At 44.3% G+C, this 20,296-nt stretch overlaps 2 protein-coding genes across 2 annotated transcripts in view; one reads left to right on the top strand and one right to left on the bottom strand.

Annotated features, from left to right (window-relative positions):
• slc9a8 (solute carrier family 9 member 8) overlaps positions 1–3,328 on the bottom strand; it is a 24,989-nt gene extending 21,661 nt beyond the window's left edge. The window contains exons 1-3 of the mRNA XM_031803806.1: positions 2,707–3,328; positions 2,018–2,190; positions 495–575 (exon numbers count right to left, since the gene is read on the bottom strand). Of these exons, the coding sequence (XP_031659666.1) occupies positions 495–575; positions 2,018–2,190; positions 2,707–2,942 (490 nt within the window). The 5' untranslated portion in view covers positions 2,943–3,328. The remainder of the gene's footprint in view (positions 1–494; positions 576–2,017; positions 2,191–2,706) is intronic.
• A 5,560-nt stretch (positions 3,329–8,888) lies between these two features.
• Positions 8,889–20,296, top strand: part of b4galt5 (UDP-Gal:betaGlcNAc beta 1,4- galactosyltransferase, polypeptide 5) — a 63,552-nt gene continuing 52,144 nt past the window's right edge. The window contains exon 1 of the mRNA XM_031803678.1: positions 8,889–9,425. Within this exon, the coding sequence (XP_031659538.1) occupies positions 9,320–9,425 (106 nt within the window). The 5' untranslated portion in view covers positions 8,889–9,319. The remainder of the gene's footprint in view (positions 9,426–20,296) is intronic.

Here is a 20,296-nt window from a genome sequence, read left to right as displayed (position 1 = left end):
CGATAAGGCACCTCTGAGTTTGTGGTATATGGCCAATATACCACAGCTAAGGGCTGAATCCAGGCACGCCGCGTTGTGTCGTGCATAAGAACAGCCCATAGCCGTGGTATATACCAAACCCCCCACAGGCCTTATTGCTTAATTATACAACACTATTTCCTCTCCAGAAAAACTTCAATCTGGGAAATTACCTCACAGTTGACTATCTTCTCCATCTAGATGTGTTCTCTGTGTAATATCTTACACAAGCATCTATTCTACTCTGTCAACCTGCAAGGCTATTTCTGTTTCAGATGCCGTGCCCTTGCAAAGATCTAAAATGGAGATATCTGACATACAGCCCAACCCAATTGGGGTTGGGAGACAGAAATAATGGTGTAATAAATGAATAAAACCAAATTGTAAGACAAGAAAAAAGATTTAGGTCCCATGAGTGCTCAAACAGTATGAACCTAAAGTAGTACGACAGAATGCACATCACACGTGGTACTTACCTAAGGACACAACAGCCACACTCTCCGGCAGAAAATGTAGTTTGAACTTAATAAGCAGGTGCACCAATATGATGCAGATACCTGAGAAACCGATACAATGGGACAGTGTCAATGTGGGAATGAAACATAGTTAAGATCACACGTTACAAATGTACAAAATACATTATGAGAGCATCCAAACTATTTGACTTCAAGAAAACCAAAAATGCTGAGGAATGCATTTAAGTTATTATAGCTTAATTTCACTATTTTATTTCAAATGGAACCAATTCATGTGTTTAGACCAACAAACTAATCTGCAATAATCAACTTAGTCGAACATCCACCGAAGTCCAGACTCCCAAGTCAGACTGTTCACAGCATCAAACGTCTAACCTCTTATCTCCCAAAGTGCTGGGAATCCACATACTGAATTGTGTTGATTAACATTGCTTCCATTTGTGTGTTGTGAAAACAAAAAGTTGAAAACCGTCAGGGTAGAACGCTTGCATCAATCTGTGGACCAAACACTTTGGTTTTCCTGTTCACTAATGAGCTAGACTAATGATTGTAAGTCTTGAGTCATTTCCTGAAAGCTGTAGTTTAGCCAATAGACTAACGAGTATTTAGGAATAAGGAAGCACTCAATCCATTTAAACCCCTCACTTAAAGATTGACTTTCACCAAAGATGAATTGGCAGCTCAAGGAAGTGTTAAGCATTGTGTAGGCTAGCTTTCCTGACAGAGCCTCATATACAAAACAATTGTTTTGCAGATGCAACGTGAGAGTATTTGGTTTTGTTGAATTAATTATATGGATATTTTTTTATTGTGCTCGGCCGACATTGCAACTAAACCTTTATGTACTTGTGACCCACTGAGTTAACACAACAAATATGCTATATCTAGTCTAGGATCCAGTCCTAAGCCTTGACAAAATGATTCAGCCACAACCTCTGACTGACCCACCATTTGGGAAACACTGGTCGTCTGATTTAGAATATATCTTCGAACTCTGTAGGCTGCACTAATCGATACTAAATGCAGAGGACTGGAATTCCTAAGAGGCAGAACATGTAGGCTTATGTCCTCTTTAGATTGTCTGAAGTGCTGCCACATCATTCCCCATCATCCATTCCTTGCTTCCGCCAAAACACTACCAGTGGGTGATTCGAATGAAACTAGAACAAAAATACCATAATTTCATGGATTGTCACAATTTAATCCATGCAGCATTATGCTCCCACTTCAATTAATTACTTCTAAATTATGCTTTAAGATACAAATGTCAAACATATGTCAACAATCCTTCCTCCAAAGGCCAATCTATGGATTAAGTGTAGTGAAGGGATCGCCCTAATCGGAGGGAGTGGTAGTGTTTTAGTGTTGCAATGATGGGGTATGGAGAGCCATGAACATGGAGTATAGGCTATATAAATTTAGTACTTTCTTCTCTATTTTTATTTTTAAGATTCAAAATCCATAGGCGCTTTAATAAAAAATAATAAAAATATGCAGAAGACTGACGGACAGTCACTACTGACCGATGACCAGTAGGCTGAAGAATATAGTCATCCCACTAGACTGTTCCTCCTCCTGGGCCTTGACCCCAGCACCTGGTAGGATGGGCTTCGGGGTTGGCTTAGGGGTTGCCTTGACAGCCACAGTGGTAGCGTGGAGGGTGTCATTACTGGAGTTATCTGTGTCATTTAACAGGCTGGAACAAGGAGACAGAATAAGAGTTATCATTTTGAGACACGTGGGTAAATAGGCTATCGAATGACATCCTATGGCTAAAACAGAAGTGCACCTGGCTCTGGTCAGGCATAGTGCAGCCTGCTCTATGCCTGTGTACATGGGTGTCATTTGAGAGTCATTTGTCAATGTGTGTTTTTATCCTGTGTGATAAGAATGTCTCTCAATGTAAAGGAATATCGTTACTGACATTACATTTTAGGTAACCTCATCCCCAGGCTTGAGGAGGAAGCAAACAAGACTACATTTTAGCTAGGCTACCAAGAGTATGCAATGGGTCACCTTGGCCTACCATACATGACCGTAGCCGAATAAACTCCGCTGTGAAGGAAGTGTCTGATGAACTCTAACTTCATCACCATGGAGTGGAGTTTAGTCAGCTACCCCTATCCTTGCTCTACACACGTCATCCACGAATAACGACAGCTGTTTCACCAGTTGCAGTCAAGGGCAACGCATTAAAAAGCTATAATCACACCTGGTTGATTGCTCTGCGTGGCCGTCTTGTTGAGGGTTGGCAGCGGCTATATTTCCTTCGTTTCTCGAGGATTTTTTGTTGTCATCCGGAATAATTGTATGATCCTGTTCCAATCCAACATCGTCTCTGTCGTGCAAATCTAACAACGATTTTTGTCTCTCAACTCGTTCTGTCGTGAACAAATTTGGCCACGTCAACACAAGACAAATAACAAGATGATACGCGGAGCCTTTCATTCTTCAAATAATGCTTTTAAAACAGCAAAGCGATGGTTTTAAGAGAAAATACTTGCACATCCATTTCTGTTTCATCGCATGTTGGCCACATCACAACTCTGCTTCCTGTTTGAACTAGCAGGGAGTTGTAGTTTTTACGTGCCACCAGGAAGGTCTTCAAATTGACTAGATCATTTTATGTGCTGATTTATGGATATAAAATATAAACTCGACAAAAATAGTAATATCAACAACCACACTGTACTATCTTCACATCGACTTGAATATTTAGAGTGGTTTATGGGCTTTGCCTTCAAGTAATTTCCTATAATTTCCCTCGAATCCCGGAGCTGACACGGTAAACAATCTGTCGTTCTGCCCCTGAACAAGGCAGTTAAACCCACTGTTCCTAGGCCATCATTGGAAATTAGAATTTGTTCTAAACGGACTTGCCTAGTTAAATAAAGGTAAAATAAAATTTAAATAAATTGCAATAAGATATGACTTTTCACGGGATTTGTAGTTTCTGAAGAAAGAGCATTCCTGCATTATATAGCGACTGGACTGGAAAGAGTAGGCCTAGTCTATTTTACATGGAGAAAATTCGAGACTAGTGGCATTGGGGTGAATGTCAGATTCGAAACATCAATTCATTTTCAATAGTCAGTAAAATAACTATTGAAATGAACATTCTTGATAGGCCTACAAACAATGAAAGGCAATCTTCAGCCCAACGTTCCACATTCAATGGGTCTTACAGTAAATTAAACCAGATGGTCACTGCTTCTTTGTACCAACAGGCCTGCCATTTAAATCAGGATGCTGTTATGCTGTTGGTTGCCAGTCAAATTACGGTAGCCAACATTTGAATGCCTGGTTTGTGCTGAGCCATGCCTAAGGCAGAAGTTATGAATGTAGGTGGTGACTGACTGTGTGGTTTGGGGTGATCATGCACACACCAACACTACTCTTTTTCTCCCTTTACCATTTCCTCTTTGGCATGGCCCAGGGCACATCTCTCCCATAGTTCCCCATCCCCCAGCATTTCTCTCAAAATGATCTATTTAAAGCGTACTCTGAGGGATAGGCTGGTCTGACCTTGTGCTCAACATGTTCACATTGTCTACACGACACATGCCAAAATGCACATTTCTACAAACTTGCAAGCGGAAATATTCACTTCCATGCATTATCTACAGGACCATCACAGACCCATGTACACATTGGCACATAAACAGATACATAAATGTGCACAAACACATATGCTACATGCATGCACGCACACACACACACACACACACACACACATGAACAACACACACACAGTCACATGTTTTCTCTCTCTCACAGACACACACACACACACACACACATACACACACAATAAATATATTAGGATTGAGTACCACAAGAGCACACCATGGCTTTATGTTTTATTTGATATCTTATAGAAAATGTATTGCGTAATGAAACATATTGGGGAATAAAGATACTGTCTTAGGTCGGTCAGTTAGGATCGCCACTTCATTTTAAGAATGTGAAAAGTCATAATAATAGTAGAGAGAATGATTTAATTCAGCATTTATTTATTTCATCACATTCAAAGTGGGTCAGAAGTTGACATACACTCAATTAGTATTTGGGAGCATTCTCTTTAAATTGTTTAACTTGGGTCAAACATTTCGGGTAGCCTTCCCCAAGCGTCCCACAATAAGTTCCTTACAGAGCTGCCGTAACTGAGTCAGGTTTGTAGGCCTCCATGCTCGCACATGCTTTTTCAGTTCTGCCCACACGTTTTCTATAGGATGGAGGTCAGGGCTTTGTGATGGCCACTTCAATACCTTGACTTTGTTGTCCTTAAGCCATTTTGCCATAACTTTGGAAGTATGCTTGGGGTTATTTGTCACGCCTTGGTCATAGTATTTTGTGTTTTCGTTATATATTTGGTCAGGCCAGGGTGTGACATGGGTTTATTTTGTTGTGTTTCGTATTGGGGTTTTGTAGGCATTGGGATTGCGGCTGAGTAGGGGTGTAGCATAGGTTTGGCTGCCTGAGGCGGTTCTCAATCAGAGTCAAGTGATTCTCGTTGTCTCTGATTGGGAACCATATTTAGGTAGCCGGGGTTTCACTGTGTATTTTGTGGGTGATTGTTCCTGTCTTTGTGTTTGCACCAGATGGGGCTGTTTCGGTTTTCACATGACGTTTATTGTTTTTGTAAGTTCATGTTTCTTTATGATTTATTAAACATGTATCGAACTAACCACGCTGCATTTTGGTCCGATCCTTGTTCTACCTCTTCGTCAGAGGAGGAGATAGAAGAGAGCCGTTACATCATTGTCCATTTGGAAGACCTATTTGCAACCAAGCTTTAACTTTGATGTCTTGAGATGTTGCTTCAGTATATCCACATCATTTTCCTTTACCATTTAGTTTGTGAAGTGCACCAGTCCCTCCTGCAGCAAAGCACCCGCACAACATAATGCTGCCACACCCGTGCTTCACGGTTGGGATGGTGTTCTTTGGCTTGCAAGCCTCCCCCTTTTTCCTCCAAACATAATGATGGTCATTATGGCCAAACTGTTGTATTTTTGTCTCATCAGACCAGAGGATATTTCTCCAAAAAGTAAGACCTTTGTCCACATGTGCAGTTGCAATCCATAGTCTGGCTTTTCTATGGCGGTTTTGGAGCAGTGGCTTCTTCCTTGCTGAGCATCCTTTCAGGTTATGTCGATATAGGACTCTTTACTGTGGATATAGATACTTTTGTACCTGTTTCCTCCAGTATCCAAACAAGGTCCTTTGCTGTTGTTCTGGGATTGATTTGCACTTTTCGCACCAAAGTTAATCTCTAGGAGACAGTGCGCGTCTCCTTCCTGAGCGGTATGACGGCTCTGTGGTCCCATGGTGTTTATACTTGCGTACTACTGTTTGTACAGATGAACGTGGTACCTTCAAGCATTTGGCCATTTCTCCCAAGGATGAACCAGACTTGTGGAGCTCTACAATTTTTTTTCTGAGGTCTTGGCTGATTTCTTTTGATTTCCCCATGATGTCAAGCAAAGAGGCACTGAGTTTGAAGGTAGGCCTTGAAATACATCCACAGGTACACCTCCAATTGACTCAAATTATGTCAATTAGCCTATCAAAAGCATCTAAAGCCATGACATCATTTTCTGGAATTTTCCAAGCTGTTTAAAGTCACAGTCAATTTAGTGTATGTAAACTTCTGACCCACTGGAATTGTGATACAGTGGATTATAAGTGAAATAATCTGTCTGTAAATAATTGTTGGGAAAATGACTTGTGTCATGCACAAAGTAGATGTTCTAACCAACTTGCCAAAACTATAGTTTGTTAACAAGAAATTTGTGGAGTAGTTGAAAAACGAGTTTTAATGACTCCAACCTAAGTGTATGTAAACTTCCGACTTCAACTGCATATAAGGTCCCACAGTTGACAGTGCATGTCAGAGCAAAAACCAAGCCATGAGGTCGAAGGAATTGTCTGTAGAGCTCCGAGACAGGATTGTGTCGAGGCACAGATCTGGGGAAGGGTACCAAAAAAAGTTCTGCATCATTGAAGTTCCCCAAGAACAAAGTGGACTCCATCAGTCTTAAATGGAAGAAGTTTGGAACCACCAAGACTCTTCCTAGAGCTGGCCACCCGGCCAAACTGAGCAATTGGGGGAGAAGGGCCTTGGTTAGAGAGGTGACTAAGAACCCAATGCTCACTCTGACAGAGCTATAGAGTTCCTCTGTGGAGATGGGAGAACCTTCCAGAAATACAACCATCTCTGCAGCACTCCACCAATCGGACGGAAGCAACTCCTCAGTAAAAACCTCATGAGAGCCCGCTTGGAGTTTGCCAAAGGCACCAAAAGACTCCCAGACCATGAGAAACAAGATTCTCTGGTCTGATGAAACTAAGATTGAACTCTTTGGCCTGAATGCCAAGCGTCACGTCTGGAGGAAACCTGGCACCATCCCTACGGTGAAGCATGGTGGTGGCAGCATCATGCTGTGGGGTTGTTGTCCAGCGGCAGGGACTCTGAGACTAGTCAGGATCGAGGCAAAGATGAACGGAACAAAGTACAGAGAGACCCTTAATGAAAACCTCCTCCAGAGCACTCGGGATCTCAGACTGGGGTGATGGTTCACCTTCCAACAGGACAACGACACTAAACACACAGCCAAGACAACGCAGGAGTTGCTGTGGTATAAGTCTCTGAATGTCGTTGAATGGCCCCGCCAGTGCCCGGACTTTAACCCGATCGAACATCTCTGGAGAGAAAATAGCTGTGCAGCCACTCTCCCCATCCAACCTGACAGAGATTGAGTTGATATGAAGAGAAGAAATCTGAGAAACTCTCCAAATACAGGTGTGCCAAGCTTGTAGCGTCATACCCTAGAAGACTTGTGGCTGTAATCGCTGCCAAAGGTTCTTCAACAAAGTATTAAGTAAACTGTATATGTTATATATCAGTTTATATATATATATATATATATATATATAAACGGATATATATATATATATCTATATATATATATTAGCTAAAATTCAAAAAATCTGTTTTTGCTTTGTCATTATGGGGTAGATTGATGAGGGAAAAGCTATTTAATCAATTCTAGAATAAGGCTGTAAACTAACAAAATGTGAAAAAATTCAAGGGGTCTGAATACTTTCCAAAGGCAACGTATTCCAGTGTGTTTCTGTGGTTAAAATGATAAGGCCTAAAAAAAATCCTTTGTCATTTTTGTGACATCAGTGATTTCTAAAACTTTTAACGAGTTTCTAGCCATAGGATATTTTCTTGCTCCCCATGTCAACGCAAATCTCAGTGTTTAAAAATCACTGTTTTCAAATCTTTTTGATGATGTCATCAGATAACTTTTTAACTCTACATTTTTTTTTTTATGAAACGTAGAAACGCTCAGTTTTCACATATTTAGACAGTAGTTTGTTGTTGCAGATAATGAATATGAAGTTGAAAAGTGCCCTTTCATTTTTCATTCGGTATCTGTACTTCCTATTCATATTTTTTTTTCAAATTTTACTTTTACTCCACTACATTCCTAAAGAACATATGTACTTTTTACCCGCATACATTTTCCCTGACACCAAAAAGTATACGTTACATTTCGAATGCTCAGACAGGACAGAATGATGGTCCGATTCATGCGCATATCAATATAACTCGTCATCCCTACTTCCTTTGATCAGGCGGAATCATTAATCACAAACAGTAGTGGTGCGTGGGTAAAATCACCAGGGAAGGCAAGCCAGGACAAAAGCCATATTACAACCTATGTGTTGGGATAATTGCGTTGTTTGCTCTATAACCTGTTAGTTCCTACTGTATGCCTTGACACCGTGATATATACGCCAAAGGCCGAGACAATAAGAAGTCAATGGCAGAATAAATTCAACCACACCTTTGTTTCATCACAAAACCGGAGACATATTTCCGGTTAAGTCCATAAAACATTTAGCATGTATAACAAACAGTTACATGACCTACAGCATGGTCAAGCAAGTTAATGTTTCCGACATTTTCGGACTACTAAACAACTATTGACTTTGAACCATGGAGAGTTACCGCAAGTTGCAAAGAAAACAGGCGACGCCTCCACTATTCTAGCACCATTTCAACAGAATTTAATCACCTATGCTTAGTCTAATACAGTGACATGTAAAATATACCAAAAACGATTTAGTCCAATTAATGTAAGTTAAATATGATGTCACAACTGAGCTAACTCAGTTTAGCTCAATGCTGATTAGCTATTATTTTATTTAAAAAAAATACATAAACAGAAGCCATTCAACAGTCATTTTCTATGAAGGTATCTTTACTTTTACTCAAGCATGACAATTGAGCACATTTTCCACCACTGCATAAAGTCAATCAGTATCAGTGACGTAGTGAAAGAGTTTGCACACACTCCCTATGGGGAAACGAGACGCCTCCTCATAAAGGCATGGCACATTTTTTTGTGGAAGGTAGACGCTAGTAGCTTTCCGTCCATAGTAGGCTACCACCGCCCGAGCGGCCGAGTTCCCCAGCGTCTGACTGTAGGCTAATGATGTCCTTCCACTGAATACGACACCGACAGTTTTGACTGCATTGTCGCGATTAGCTGTTCCACATTGGGACTTCTAAACTGAATCAAAGCTGGCTTCAGCTGTTTTACCTTTCGATTCTGTCTTTCTATTCGCTAGACTTCCTACTCGCCTGGCCACTCATCTTTCCCGCAGATCCTCTGCTGCAGTCGACAAATAAAACCGATTATTCGCGGATTGCGTTTACATCTGGACACGCTCGGGAGATTTGGGGCCTACTGTTAGCCTATCTCTATTGTAAAGAAGAAAACGTGTCTACGTGTTTTTGCGACTATATAATGCCGACACATCTGCGATTTCGGAGAAGGTCATTCCTTGGGCTTATATTCCTCTTCTCACTGTCCACCACCGCATTGTACTTCATCTATTCAGCGCCTGGTATCGGTAAGTCAGTCCCCATTGATCTGTAATACACTGAAATCACCCTTTATGTGATTATAATGAGATCCTCACGTCTGTGTGTTGAAGATCATGTACAGCTCGCGCTGGCAACTAATGGGAGTGTTTCACAGGCTTGGGAAGCCGCGCGCCTCTCTGCTTAGGCTGCTTGGTAGTCTCCAGACAATTTTATGGCTCATGATTCCGGGACGCGACTGGATGCTAGCAATGCACCTGCGTGATGATGGCGAAGTCATTGTTGATTTTCTGCCTCTGAGGATAATCAGAACGGCTTTAGGGTTCCTGCTCTTTTGCAGATGAGCAAAGTAGCATATTGGATCAATCTACTTCTATAATTGGTGATTTTATTATCCTCACTAACGTTGGAAACATAAGGTTCAGAGTGCAACATGCATGGTTGAATAGAATAGAATATAATTAATGGAATGGAATACTTTGTTATAGAGGATTGATTTTTAGTTTGGGTACCAGTCTGTTTAGCTTTCATTCCTTCCACTCCTGTCATTTGCCAAGTCTTTGGCAATGATTTGGCAAAAAACAGGAGTGGTGAGTGGAATGTTAGCTGAACAGTCTGGTACCCAGGCTAGATTACAGTAACTGGGCTGCTCCCACCCCTACAGGACTTTACAGTAACTGGGCTGCTCCCACTCCTACAGGACTTTACAGTAACTGGGCTGCTCCCACTCCCACGGGACTTTACAGTAACTGGGCTGCTCCCACTCCCACAGGACTTTACAGTAACTGGGCTACTCCCACAGGACTTTACAGTAGCGTAATTGGGTGGCTCCCACTCCTAGAGGACTGTACAGTAATGTAGATGCTCCCACTCCTAGAGGACTGGGCAGCAATGTAGCTGGGCTGCTCCCACTCCTAGAGGACTGTGCAGTAATGTAGCTGATCCCACTCCTAGGGGACTGTGCAGTAATGTAGATGCTCCCACTCCTAGAGGACTGTACAGTAATGTAGCTGCTCCCACTCCTAGAGAACTGTGCAGTAATGTAGCTGCTCCCACTCCTAGAGAACTGTGCAGTAATGTAGCTGCTCCCACTCCTAGAGAACTGTGCAGCAACATAGCTGAGCTGCTCCCACTCCTAGAGGACTGTACAGTAACGTAGCTGCTCCCACTCCTAGAGGACTGTACAGCAACATAGCTGGGCTGCTCCCACTCCTAGAGGACTGTACAGTAATGTAGCTGCTCCCACTCCTAGAGGACTGTACAGCAACGTAGCTCGGCTGCTCCCACTCCTAGAGGACTGTACAGTAACGTAGCTGGGCTGCTCCCACTCCTAGATGGCTGTGCAGTAACGTAGCTGGGCTGCTCCCACTCCTAGATGGCTGTGCAGTAACGTAGCTGGGCTGCTCCTACTCCTAGATGGCTGTGCAGTAACGTAGCTGGGCGGCTCCCACTCCTAGATGGCTGTGCAGTAACGTAGCTGGGCTGCTCCTACTCCTAGAGGGCCAGTTTATCAGCTGAGGTGTCCAGCTGTAGTCATGAGTTTCTTTGTGTGGCCCAAAGGTCAGCTGTTTTTATTACACCACACTGTACTGTATTATGACTCTTATCCTGTTGTGTGGGATGATTCTTGGCAATTTATTGCCTGTCTTATGCTGCCTGTGACAGTCACTGTGAGAGTCTAGGACAGCAACCTGTTAATGCCACAACATGCAAGGCTACTGTTTAGAAAATATAGTTATTTCTTGATTAGACTCAATTAGTGGTGTGATTATTTAATGAATGATCAGAACAGTTTGACTTCCACAGCACAGCGAGTGAAGAGAGATAGTGGTGGAAAAAGTTCCCAATTGTCATACTTGAGTGAAAGTAAAGATGCCTTAATAGAAAATGACTCAACTGAAAGTCACGCAGTAAAATACTACTTGATTAAAAATATTTGATTTTAAATATATTCATGGATCAAAAGTAAATGTAATTGTGAAAATATACTTAAGTATCAAAAGTAAAAGTATACATTTCATATTACTTATATTAAGCGAACCAGATTACACAATTTAACTTTTTTGTATTTTTAAATGTACGGATAGCCAGGAGCATGCTCCAACACTCTGACATAATTTTCAAATGAAGCACGTGTTTAGTGAGTCCACCAGATCAGAGGCAGTAGGGATGACTGGGGATGTTCTCTGGATACGTGTGAATTAGACCATTTCTTGTCCTGCTAAGCATTCAACATGTAACAAGTACTTTTGAGTGTCAGGGAAATGTGTGGAGTAAAAAGTACATTTTCTTTAGGAATGTAGTGAAGTAAAAGTTCTCAAATATATACCCTAAAAATGACTTAAGAAGTACTTTCAAGTATTTTTACTGAAGTACTTTACACCACTGGATAGGTATATGACTGAGTAAGCTAATCACCAGGGTGGGTGTGTGTCAGTAAACTAGTAGGTACTACTGTGCTGAGAAGGATGAAGTTGCCCTTTAGATTAAGGTCAGTTTTGTATTTGAGGAGGGTTGATCAAGCCCTTCACTTCAACTCTGAGCATATCGCACTCTAGCCTCATGCTGTTGAGAAGCTTGGACATGAATCAATGTGCAGCTTTACATTCCGCATAAAATCTGGCACAAATGACATAACTGTTTCGAGTAACAATTCCTATGATAAAGTACAAGTTAGTAGTTATTTAGTTGAGGTGAGATAACCGATCACATGGTTCGTACCAGCCAACCGGCAGAGGCGGGCCCAATCAGAGGCAGGGAAGAAGGGTTACTATAGGACATATGTTTTGTACAGTAGGTCATGAACGGTTTCACGATTAGTCAAAGATGGCCTTGCTAAAACTAACAACGTGGTAATATATTCTGCACTACACAGCTGATTCAAATAATCAACTAATCATCAATCATTTAAATCATTTAAATCAGCTGTGTAGTGTTAGGGCAGAAACCAAAACGTGCACCCCTCTGGGTCCTGAGGATCTAGTTTAGGAAATGATTGGGTAGGGGTAAAGTAAGGATTTCAGACAGCACCATATTTCCCTCTGTCCTGGACTCCTTTAAATCATTCTTTCATATGCTTATAATGCTTTATAAATGTGTTATATAAGAGACCATAGTCAGAACATCACTTCTATTTCAACATACAGCCATCAACGTACAATGTAGTCTAAACTGTTCTGACTTGTCTCTTGATCAGAAGCTACAGTGCTCATGTGCTATTTATTCAATAAGCTCATATTCATTGAAGCCCGGATATTGTGCTTCAACTTGCTTTTTTAATGCTGCTATACTGCTTCACTGGGACTAAAGGCACACACCTACATAATGCCGACCTCCCCTTACTCATGGACAGACATATAATACAAGTATAAAGCATTATAAGCATATGAAATAATGATTTATAGTCATATGAGCTATTATAAGGACGGAGTCCTAGTTCAGCAGGTGTATTTGTTGGTAAACATTTTGATGTCCAACACCTGCTCCAACCCATTGGATGTCCAGTTCCTCCCTTTGTAAGTCACATGTTGGGACTTTACAAATCATCAAAGGGTAAGCTGATCTCCCTAAGTCATCAGAATGGCTATTGACCCACCTGTGCTTTTTACCTATTCAAGCTGACTTAATCAATAATTGAATCAATGTTCGTATGGGGGAACACGTCAACTGATTGGAATTGGCTTTGCAGGTCATGGGTTTTTTTACCCTGACTCTTGTCTACAATGTTTTTAAATGTCAGCCAGTTTACTCTTTGAACAATTTACGGCTGTTCTAAAACCATAATTTGGCTTCATTCATTTACCACCATTTAAAAAAAAAATAACTTCATTTATTGATGATCTCCATTTGTTAGTGCAAACAGTTTTCCTTCCCTCTCTTTCCCTCTGTTACCCCCTCTTTCCCTCTGTTACCCTCTCTTTCCCTCTGTTACCCTCTCTTTCCCTCTGTTACCCTCTCTTTCCCTCTGTTACCCTCTCTTTCCCTCTGTTACCCTCTCTTTCCCTCTGTTACCCTCTGTTACCCTGCCGTTACCCTGTCTTTCCCTCCTTCCCTCTGTTACCCTGCCTTTCCCTCTGTTACCCTGTCTTTCCCTCTGTTACCCTGTCTTTCCCTCTGTTACCCTGTCTTTCCCTCTGTTACCCTGTCTTTCCCTCCTTCCCTCTGTTACCCTGCCTTTCCCTCTGTTACCCTGCCTTTCCCTCTGTTACCCTGTCTTTCCCTCTTTCCCTCTGTTACCCTGTCTTTCCCTCTGTTACCCTGTCTTTCCCTCTGTTACCCTGTCTTTCCCTCTGTTACCCTGCATTTCCCTCTTTCCCTCTGTTACCCTGTCTTTCCCTCTGTTACCCTGCCTTTCCCTCTGTTACCCTGCCTTTCCCTCTGTTACCCTGTCTTTCCCTCTGTTACCCTGTCTTTCCCTCTGTTACCCTGTCTTTCCCTCTGTTACCCTGCCTTTCCCTCTGTTACCCTTGCCTTTCCCTCTGTTACCCTGTCTTTCCCTCTGTTACCCTGCCTTTCCCTCTTTCCCTCTGTTACCCTGTCTCTCCCTCTGTTACCCTGTCTCTCCCTCTGTTACCCTGTCTCTCCCTCTGTTACCCTGTCTCTCCCTCTGTTACCCTGCCTTTCCCTCTGTTACCCTGCCTTTCCCTCTGTTACCCTTGCCTTTCCCTCTGTTACCCTTGCCTTTCCCTCTGTTACCCTTGCCTTTCCCTCTGTTACCCTGTCTTTCCCTCTGTTACCCCGCCTTTCCCTCTGTTACCCCGCCTTTCCCTCTGTTACCCTGCCTTTCCCTCTGTTACCCTGCCTTTCCCTCTGTTACCCTGCCTTTCCCTCTGTTACCCTGCCTTTCCCTCTGTTACCCAGCCTTTCCCTCTGTTACCCAGCCTTTCCCTCTGTTACCCTGTCTTTCCTTCTTCCCTCTGTTACCCTGCCTTTCCCTCCTTCCCTCTGTTACCCTGCCTTTCCCTCTGTTACCCTGTCTTTCCTTCTTCCCTCTGTTACCCTGCCTTTCCCTCCTTCCCTCTGTTACCCTGCCTTTCCCTCTTTTACCCTGTCTTTCCTTCTTCCCTCTGTTACCCTGCCTTTCCCTCCTTCCCTCTGTTACCCTGCCTTTCCCTCTGTTACCCTGCCTTTCTCTGCTGGTCCTGGGTGTTGATTGTAGTGTTTTAATGGCTGCGTGACCCTGAATGTAAGATGGGTCCAGAAACAGAACTAGCAGCAGGTCATTAATAATGGATGGTAACTAGGAGCAGGACTGCTGCTACTAAAAGCTACAGTTTAGACCCCAACACTTGGGGCCTCACAGAGGGGTGATACAGGAGAAGAGGTCAGAGTACAGTAGTTCTGGGGGTGGGGAATACAAAGGGGTGGAAATTGACTAGGAAAAGGAGGAATGACATGGGGTTAAGAGGAAGAATGATGGAGAGAGAGATGTTGGATACAGGGACATACTACATATAGCCTAACTCTCTCTCACTCACATGCACACACACATTTAAACTAAACAAATATATTTCATTCATTTACACATTTATAATTGGTAGATTTTGTTAAATGTTTTAACAAACCTTTATTTGAGTACTTTTTTTGTGGTGTGGTTTTCATATAATACCTTGGGCTTCCAACCACAACCTGCACAGCATTTTCTGAAATGTGTTTTTATCTGTATTGTTCTATCACTTCCTTTGGTGCAAATATATTCAACTTAAACTAATGGCCATACAGGGGAGGAGGAGTTAGAGTGTAAAATGAAGGAGGGGGAGGGTACACGTGGTAGATTCTCCCCTCCCCTGTATCTACCACTTATCCCCTGCCCTGTATCTACCACTATCCCCTGACCTGTATCTACCACTATCCCCTGACCTGTATCTACCACTTACACCCTCCCCTGTATCTACCACTATCCCCTGACCTGTATCTACCACTTACACCCTCCCCTGTATCTACCACTTATCCCCTGCCCTGTATCTACCACTTACACCCTCCCCTGTATCTACCACTATCCCCTGACCTGTATCTACCACTTATCCCCTCCCCTGTATCTACCACTTACACCCTCCCCTGTATCTACCACTTATCCCCTGCCCTGTATCTACCACTTATCCCCTCCCCTGTATCTATCACTTACACCCTCCCCTATATCTACCACTTACACCCTGCCCTGTATCTACCACTTACAGGGGAGGGGAGAGACGGGAGGGTGTAAGTGGTAGATTCTCCCCTCCCCTGTATCTACCACTTATCCCCTCCCCTGTATCTACCACTTACACCCTCCCCTGTATCTACCACTTACACCCTCCCCTGTATCTACCACTTATCCCCTGCCCTGTATCTACCACTTACACCCTCCCCTGTATCTACCACTTATCCCCTGCCCTGTATCTACCACTTATCCCCTCCCCTGTATCTACCACTTACACCCTCCCCTGTATCTACCACTTATCCCCTGCCCTGTATCTACCACTTATCCCCTGCCCTGTATCTACCACTTATCCCCTGCCCTGTATCTACCACTTATCCCCTCCCCTGTATCTACCACTTATCCCCTCCCCTGTATCTACCACTTACCCCCTCCCCTGTATCTACCACTTACACCCTCCCCTGTATCTACCACTTACACCCTCCCCTGTATCTACCACTTACACCCTCCCCTGTATCTACCACTTACACCCTCCCCTGTATCTACCACTTACACCCTCCCCTGTATCTACCACTTACACCCTCCCTTGTATCTACCACTTACACCCTCCCCTGTATCTATCACTTACACCCTCCCCTGTATCTACCACTTACACCCTGCCCTGTATCTACCACTTACACCTTGCCCTGTATCTACCACTTACACCCTCCCGTCTCTCCCCTCCCCTGTAAGTGATAGATACAGAGGAGGGTGTAAGTGGTAGATACAGGGGTGGGTGTAAGTCGTAGATGTTTGGGAGAGACAGGGGAGGCAAGAGACAGGGGAGGCAAGAGACAGGGGAGGCAAGAGACAGGGGAGGCAAGAGACAGGGGAGGTGAGGGGAGGGGAGGTGAGGCAAGGGGGAGGGGAGGCAAGGGAGGCAAGGGGGAGGGGAGGCAAGGGAGGCGAGGAAGAGAAGAGACAAGGGAGGCGAGGAAGAGAAGAGACAGGGGAGGCGAGGCAAGAGAAGAGACAGGGGAGGCGAGGCAAGAGAAGAGACAGGGGAGGCGAGGCAAGAGAAGAGACAGGGGAGGCGAGGCAAGAGAAGAGACAGGGGAGGCGAGGCAAGAGAAGAGACAGGGGAGGCGAGGCAAGAGAAGAGACAGGGGAGGCGAGGCAAGAGAAGAGACAGGGGAGGCGAGGCAAGAGAAGAGACAGGGGAGGCGAGGCAAGAGAAGAGACAGGGGAGGCGAGGCAAGAGAAGAGACAGGGGAGGCGAGGCAAGAGAAGAGACAGGGGAGGCGAGGCAAGAGAAGAGACAGGGGAGGCGAGGCAAGAGAAGAGACAGGGGAGGCGAGGCAAGAGAAGAGACAGGGGAGGCGAGGCAAGAGAAGAGACAGGGGAGGCGAGGCAAGAGAAGAGACAGGGGAGGCGAGGCAAGAGAAGAGACAGGGGAGGCGAGGCAAGAGAAGAGACAGGGGAGGCGAGGCAAGAGAAGAGACAGGGGAGGCGAGGCAAGAGAAGAGACAGGGGAGGCGAGGCAAGAGAAGAGACAGGGGAGGCGAGGCAAGAGAAGAGACAGGGGAGGCGAGGCAAGAGAAGAGACAGGGGAGGCGAGGCAAGAGAAGAGACAGGGGAGGCGAGGCAAGAGAAGAGACAGGGGAGGCGAGGCAAGAGAAGAGACAGGGGAGGCGAGGCAAGAGAAGAGACAGGGCAGGCGAGGCAAGAGAAGAGACAGGGGAGGCGAGGCAAGAGAAGAGACAGGGGAGGCGAGGTAAGATAAGAGAAGAGAAGAGACAGGCGAGGCAAGAGAAGAGAAGAGAAGAGACAGGAGGCTGTAAGCGGTAGATGCAGGGGAGAGACGGGGGAGGGTATAGGGGAGGGTATAAGGGGTAGGTGTAGGGGAGAGACAGGGGAGGGTGTAGGGGAGGGAAGGGAGGGGAGGGTATAAGGGGTAGGTGTAGGGAAGGGAGGGTATAAGGGGTAGGTGTTGGGGAGAGACGGGGGATGGTGTAGGGGAGGGAAGGGAGGGAAGGGAGGGTATAAGGGGTAGGTGTAGGGGACGGGAGGGAAGGGAGGGTATAAGGGGTAGGTGTAGGGAAGGGAGGGTATAAGGGGTAGGTGTAGGGGAGAGACGGGGAGGGTATAAGGGGTAGTTGCATGGGAGGTAGTCAAAGTATGAGGAACAGAGTGGGTGCAGGGGGAAGAGAGAGGAGGAGAGGGACAGGGGAGGGTGGGAGAATTCTGGGATGAGTAGGTGAAGAGATACCAGAGGAGAATGAAACAAATAGATGACTAGAGAGAGGAGAGATGAGGGGGAGGGATAGACAGATCGGGAGTACCCTCGTTCTCTGTTACACTCCAGGGGAGCTTTCCGAAACACCAGTATGTTTTACCCAGCATGCCCCACTCCCTTAGGCCCAGTCCCTAGTTTCTGCGTCACTGGAGTGTAGTCATAAAAACACGTATAGACCCCCTCCAACAAGCACAACAAACTGCGCCCCACACACACACACACACACATACCCATATGTGCTCAGCTTCTCTGTGGCCCTGGAGCATGGATGCTGTGATGCAGTTGGGAGGCCGGGGATGCAGGCCACAGCTGGGCTTGATGACTGCAGTTTACTTAATTAAAACATGAGAGGATCCCGTTGGAGCTGGGGAAGGCACAAGCCCTATTTATAGAGACACCCACGCTCTGGCACACTCAGAGCAAGCGAGATGAGAAATCCAGGTGCTTCTTATGTGTCAGTGCTGTGTGTGTCAGTGCTGTGTGTGTCAGTGCTGTGTGTGTGTGGGGTTTGTTGTTTGTAGGTGAAACCCCCAGGTGTACTGAATAAAGGGGATGTTCTACTACTACATGGTCTGTGCCACTGTTAGTTCCATCGTGCATTCAGTCACAGGGACAGCCAAGTTCCTGCCCTAAAGCCATCTCTAGTCTACAACCCATTGAACATTTTGGTTACGTTTGATTTTACAGTCTGCTAACTAGCTAGCTTGCGTTTTATAGATTTCACAGTAAATTGGAAATACAATTTGGATGTAATCATTTGTTTATTTGGTCATCATCATGTCATTAAATTGAATGTTTATAAAACACTGGCCACAATGCATGGTCATGTTCTCTAAGCTACAATGACAGCATTGGAGGTATTACTGTAAACATATTGATGCAGCTAAACTGTCAACTTCCTTATTCTGCTCCCTTTTATATGGGTGTTGAGGAAGTAAGTTCACTCTCTGTACCAGGAACAAGTAGGTCACAGTACGTTTGTGTAAGACATTCTGTGTCTGTTTATTCATTGGCCTCTAATGGATAGGGCTAAATGGAAATGTTTCTTAAAGAAGACACAAGCATATGCATCACCATGGGAGCACATGAAAGAGAACAGGGTGGAGCTTATGGGAAAAGTATTAGACTAAAGTTGAGAACACAAGGTCACCTGACACAAGACTGAATCCAAACATGACACTGTTGATTGTAACATACAAAATGACCGGGCCGAACACCTCTCTAAAGTGTGCACAGTTTCTAAGTCATTTCAATGCACTTTTATGACTCACCGAACAGTCTTCAACTACAAGGTGCTTTTAATAAAAAAAAATGTTTTGCTCTCCTAGCTGTACCATTGAGGAACTAGAGCCAGCACACCTTTAGTTGTTTTGTTTGGTACACATGTAGGCTCGGCCCTAATTTATGTGTTTTCTGTTACATGGAACTGCATGGCAAATGGTCCAGGAACAAAGGTCAATGCCCAAGGACTAGTCAGACCTTCTCCCTCTGAGGGGCCAAAATGTATCTATGTTACAGTATCCAGAGGACTGACTATTGAATGACTGATAGATACCAAACACGGATACTATAGCATTATTCTATCTGAAACAGGTTCACTGAGGAGAACTCTGATGATCTCTGTGGTAACTGTTCTCTGATGTGATCTATATGGATGGATGGATGATCTCTGTGGTAACTGTTCACTGAGGAGAACTCGGATGCTATCTATATGGTTGGATGATCTCTGTGGTAACTGTTCACTGAGGAGAACTCTGATGCTATCTATATGGTTGGATGATCTCTGTGGTAACTGTTCACTGAGGAGAACTCGGATGCTATCTATATGGTTGGATGATCTCTGTGGTAACTGTTCACTGAGGAGAACTCGGATGCTATCTATATGGTTGGATGATCTCTGTGGTAACTGTTCACTGAGGAGAACTCGGATGCTATCTATATGGTTGGATGATCTCTGTGGTAACTGTTCACTGAGGAGAACTCGGATGCTATCTATATGGTTGGATGATCTCTGTGGTAACTGTTCACTGAGGAGAACTCTGATGATCTCTGTGGTAACTGTTCTCTGAGGAGAACTCTGATGCTATCTATATGGTTGGATGATCTCTGTGGTAACTGTTCACTGAGGAGAACTCTGATGCTATCTATATGGTTGGATGATCTCTGTGGTAACTGTTCACTGAGGAGAGCTCTGATGCTATCTATATGGTTGGATGATCTCTGTGGTAACTGTTCACTGAGGAGAGCTCTGATGCTATCTATATGGTTGGATGATCTCTGTGGTAACTGTTCACTGAGGAGAACTCTGATGCTATCTATATGGTTGGATGATCTCTGTGGTAACTGTTCACTGAGGAGAACTCGGATGCTATCTATATGGTTGGATGATCTCTGTGGTAACTGTTCACTGAGGAGAACTCGGATGCTATCTATATGGTTGGATGATCTCTGTGGTAACTGTTCACTGAGGAGAGCTCTGATGCTATCTA

The sequence above is a fragment of the Oncorhynchus kisutch genome, linkage group LG24 (genome assembly GCF_002021735.2).
Source record: "Oncorhynchus kisutch isolate 150728-3 linkage group LG24, Okis_V2, whole genome shotgun sequence".
Taxonomy (NCBI): domain Eukaryota; kingdom Metazoa; phylum Chordata; class Actinopteri; order Salmoniformes; family Salmonidae; genus Oncorhynchus; species Oncorhynchus kisutch.
Note: the sequence above shows the minus strand (reverse complement) of the source record. Positions and strands in the feature narration are given on the sequence as shown.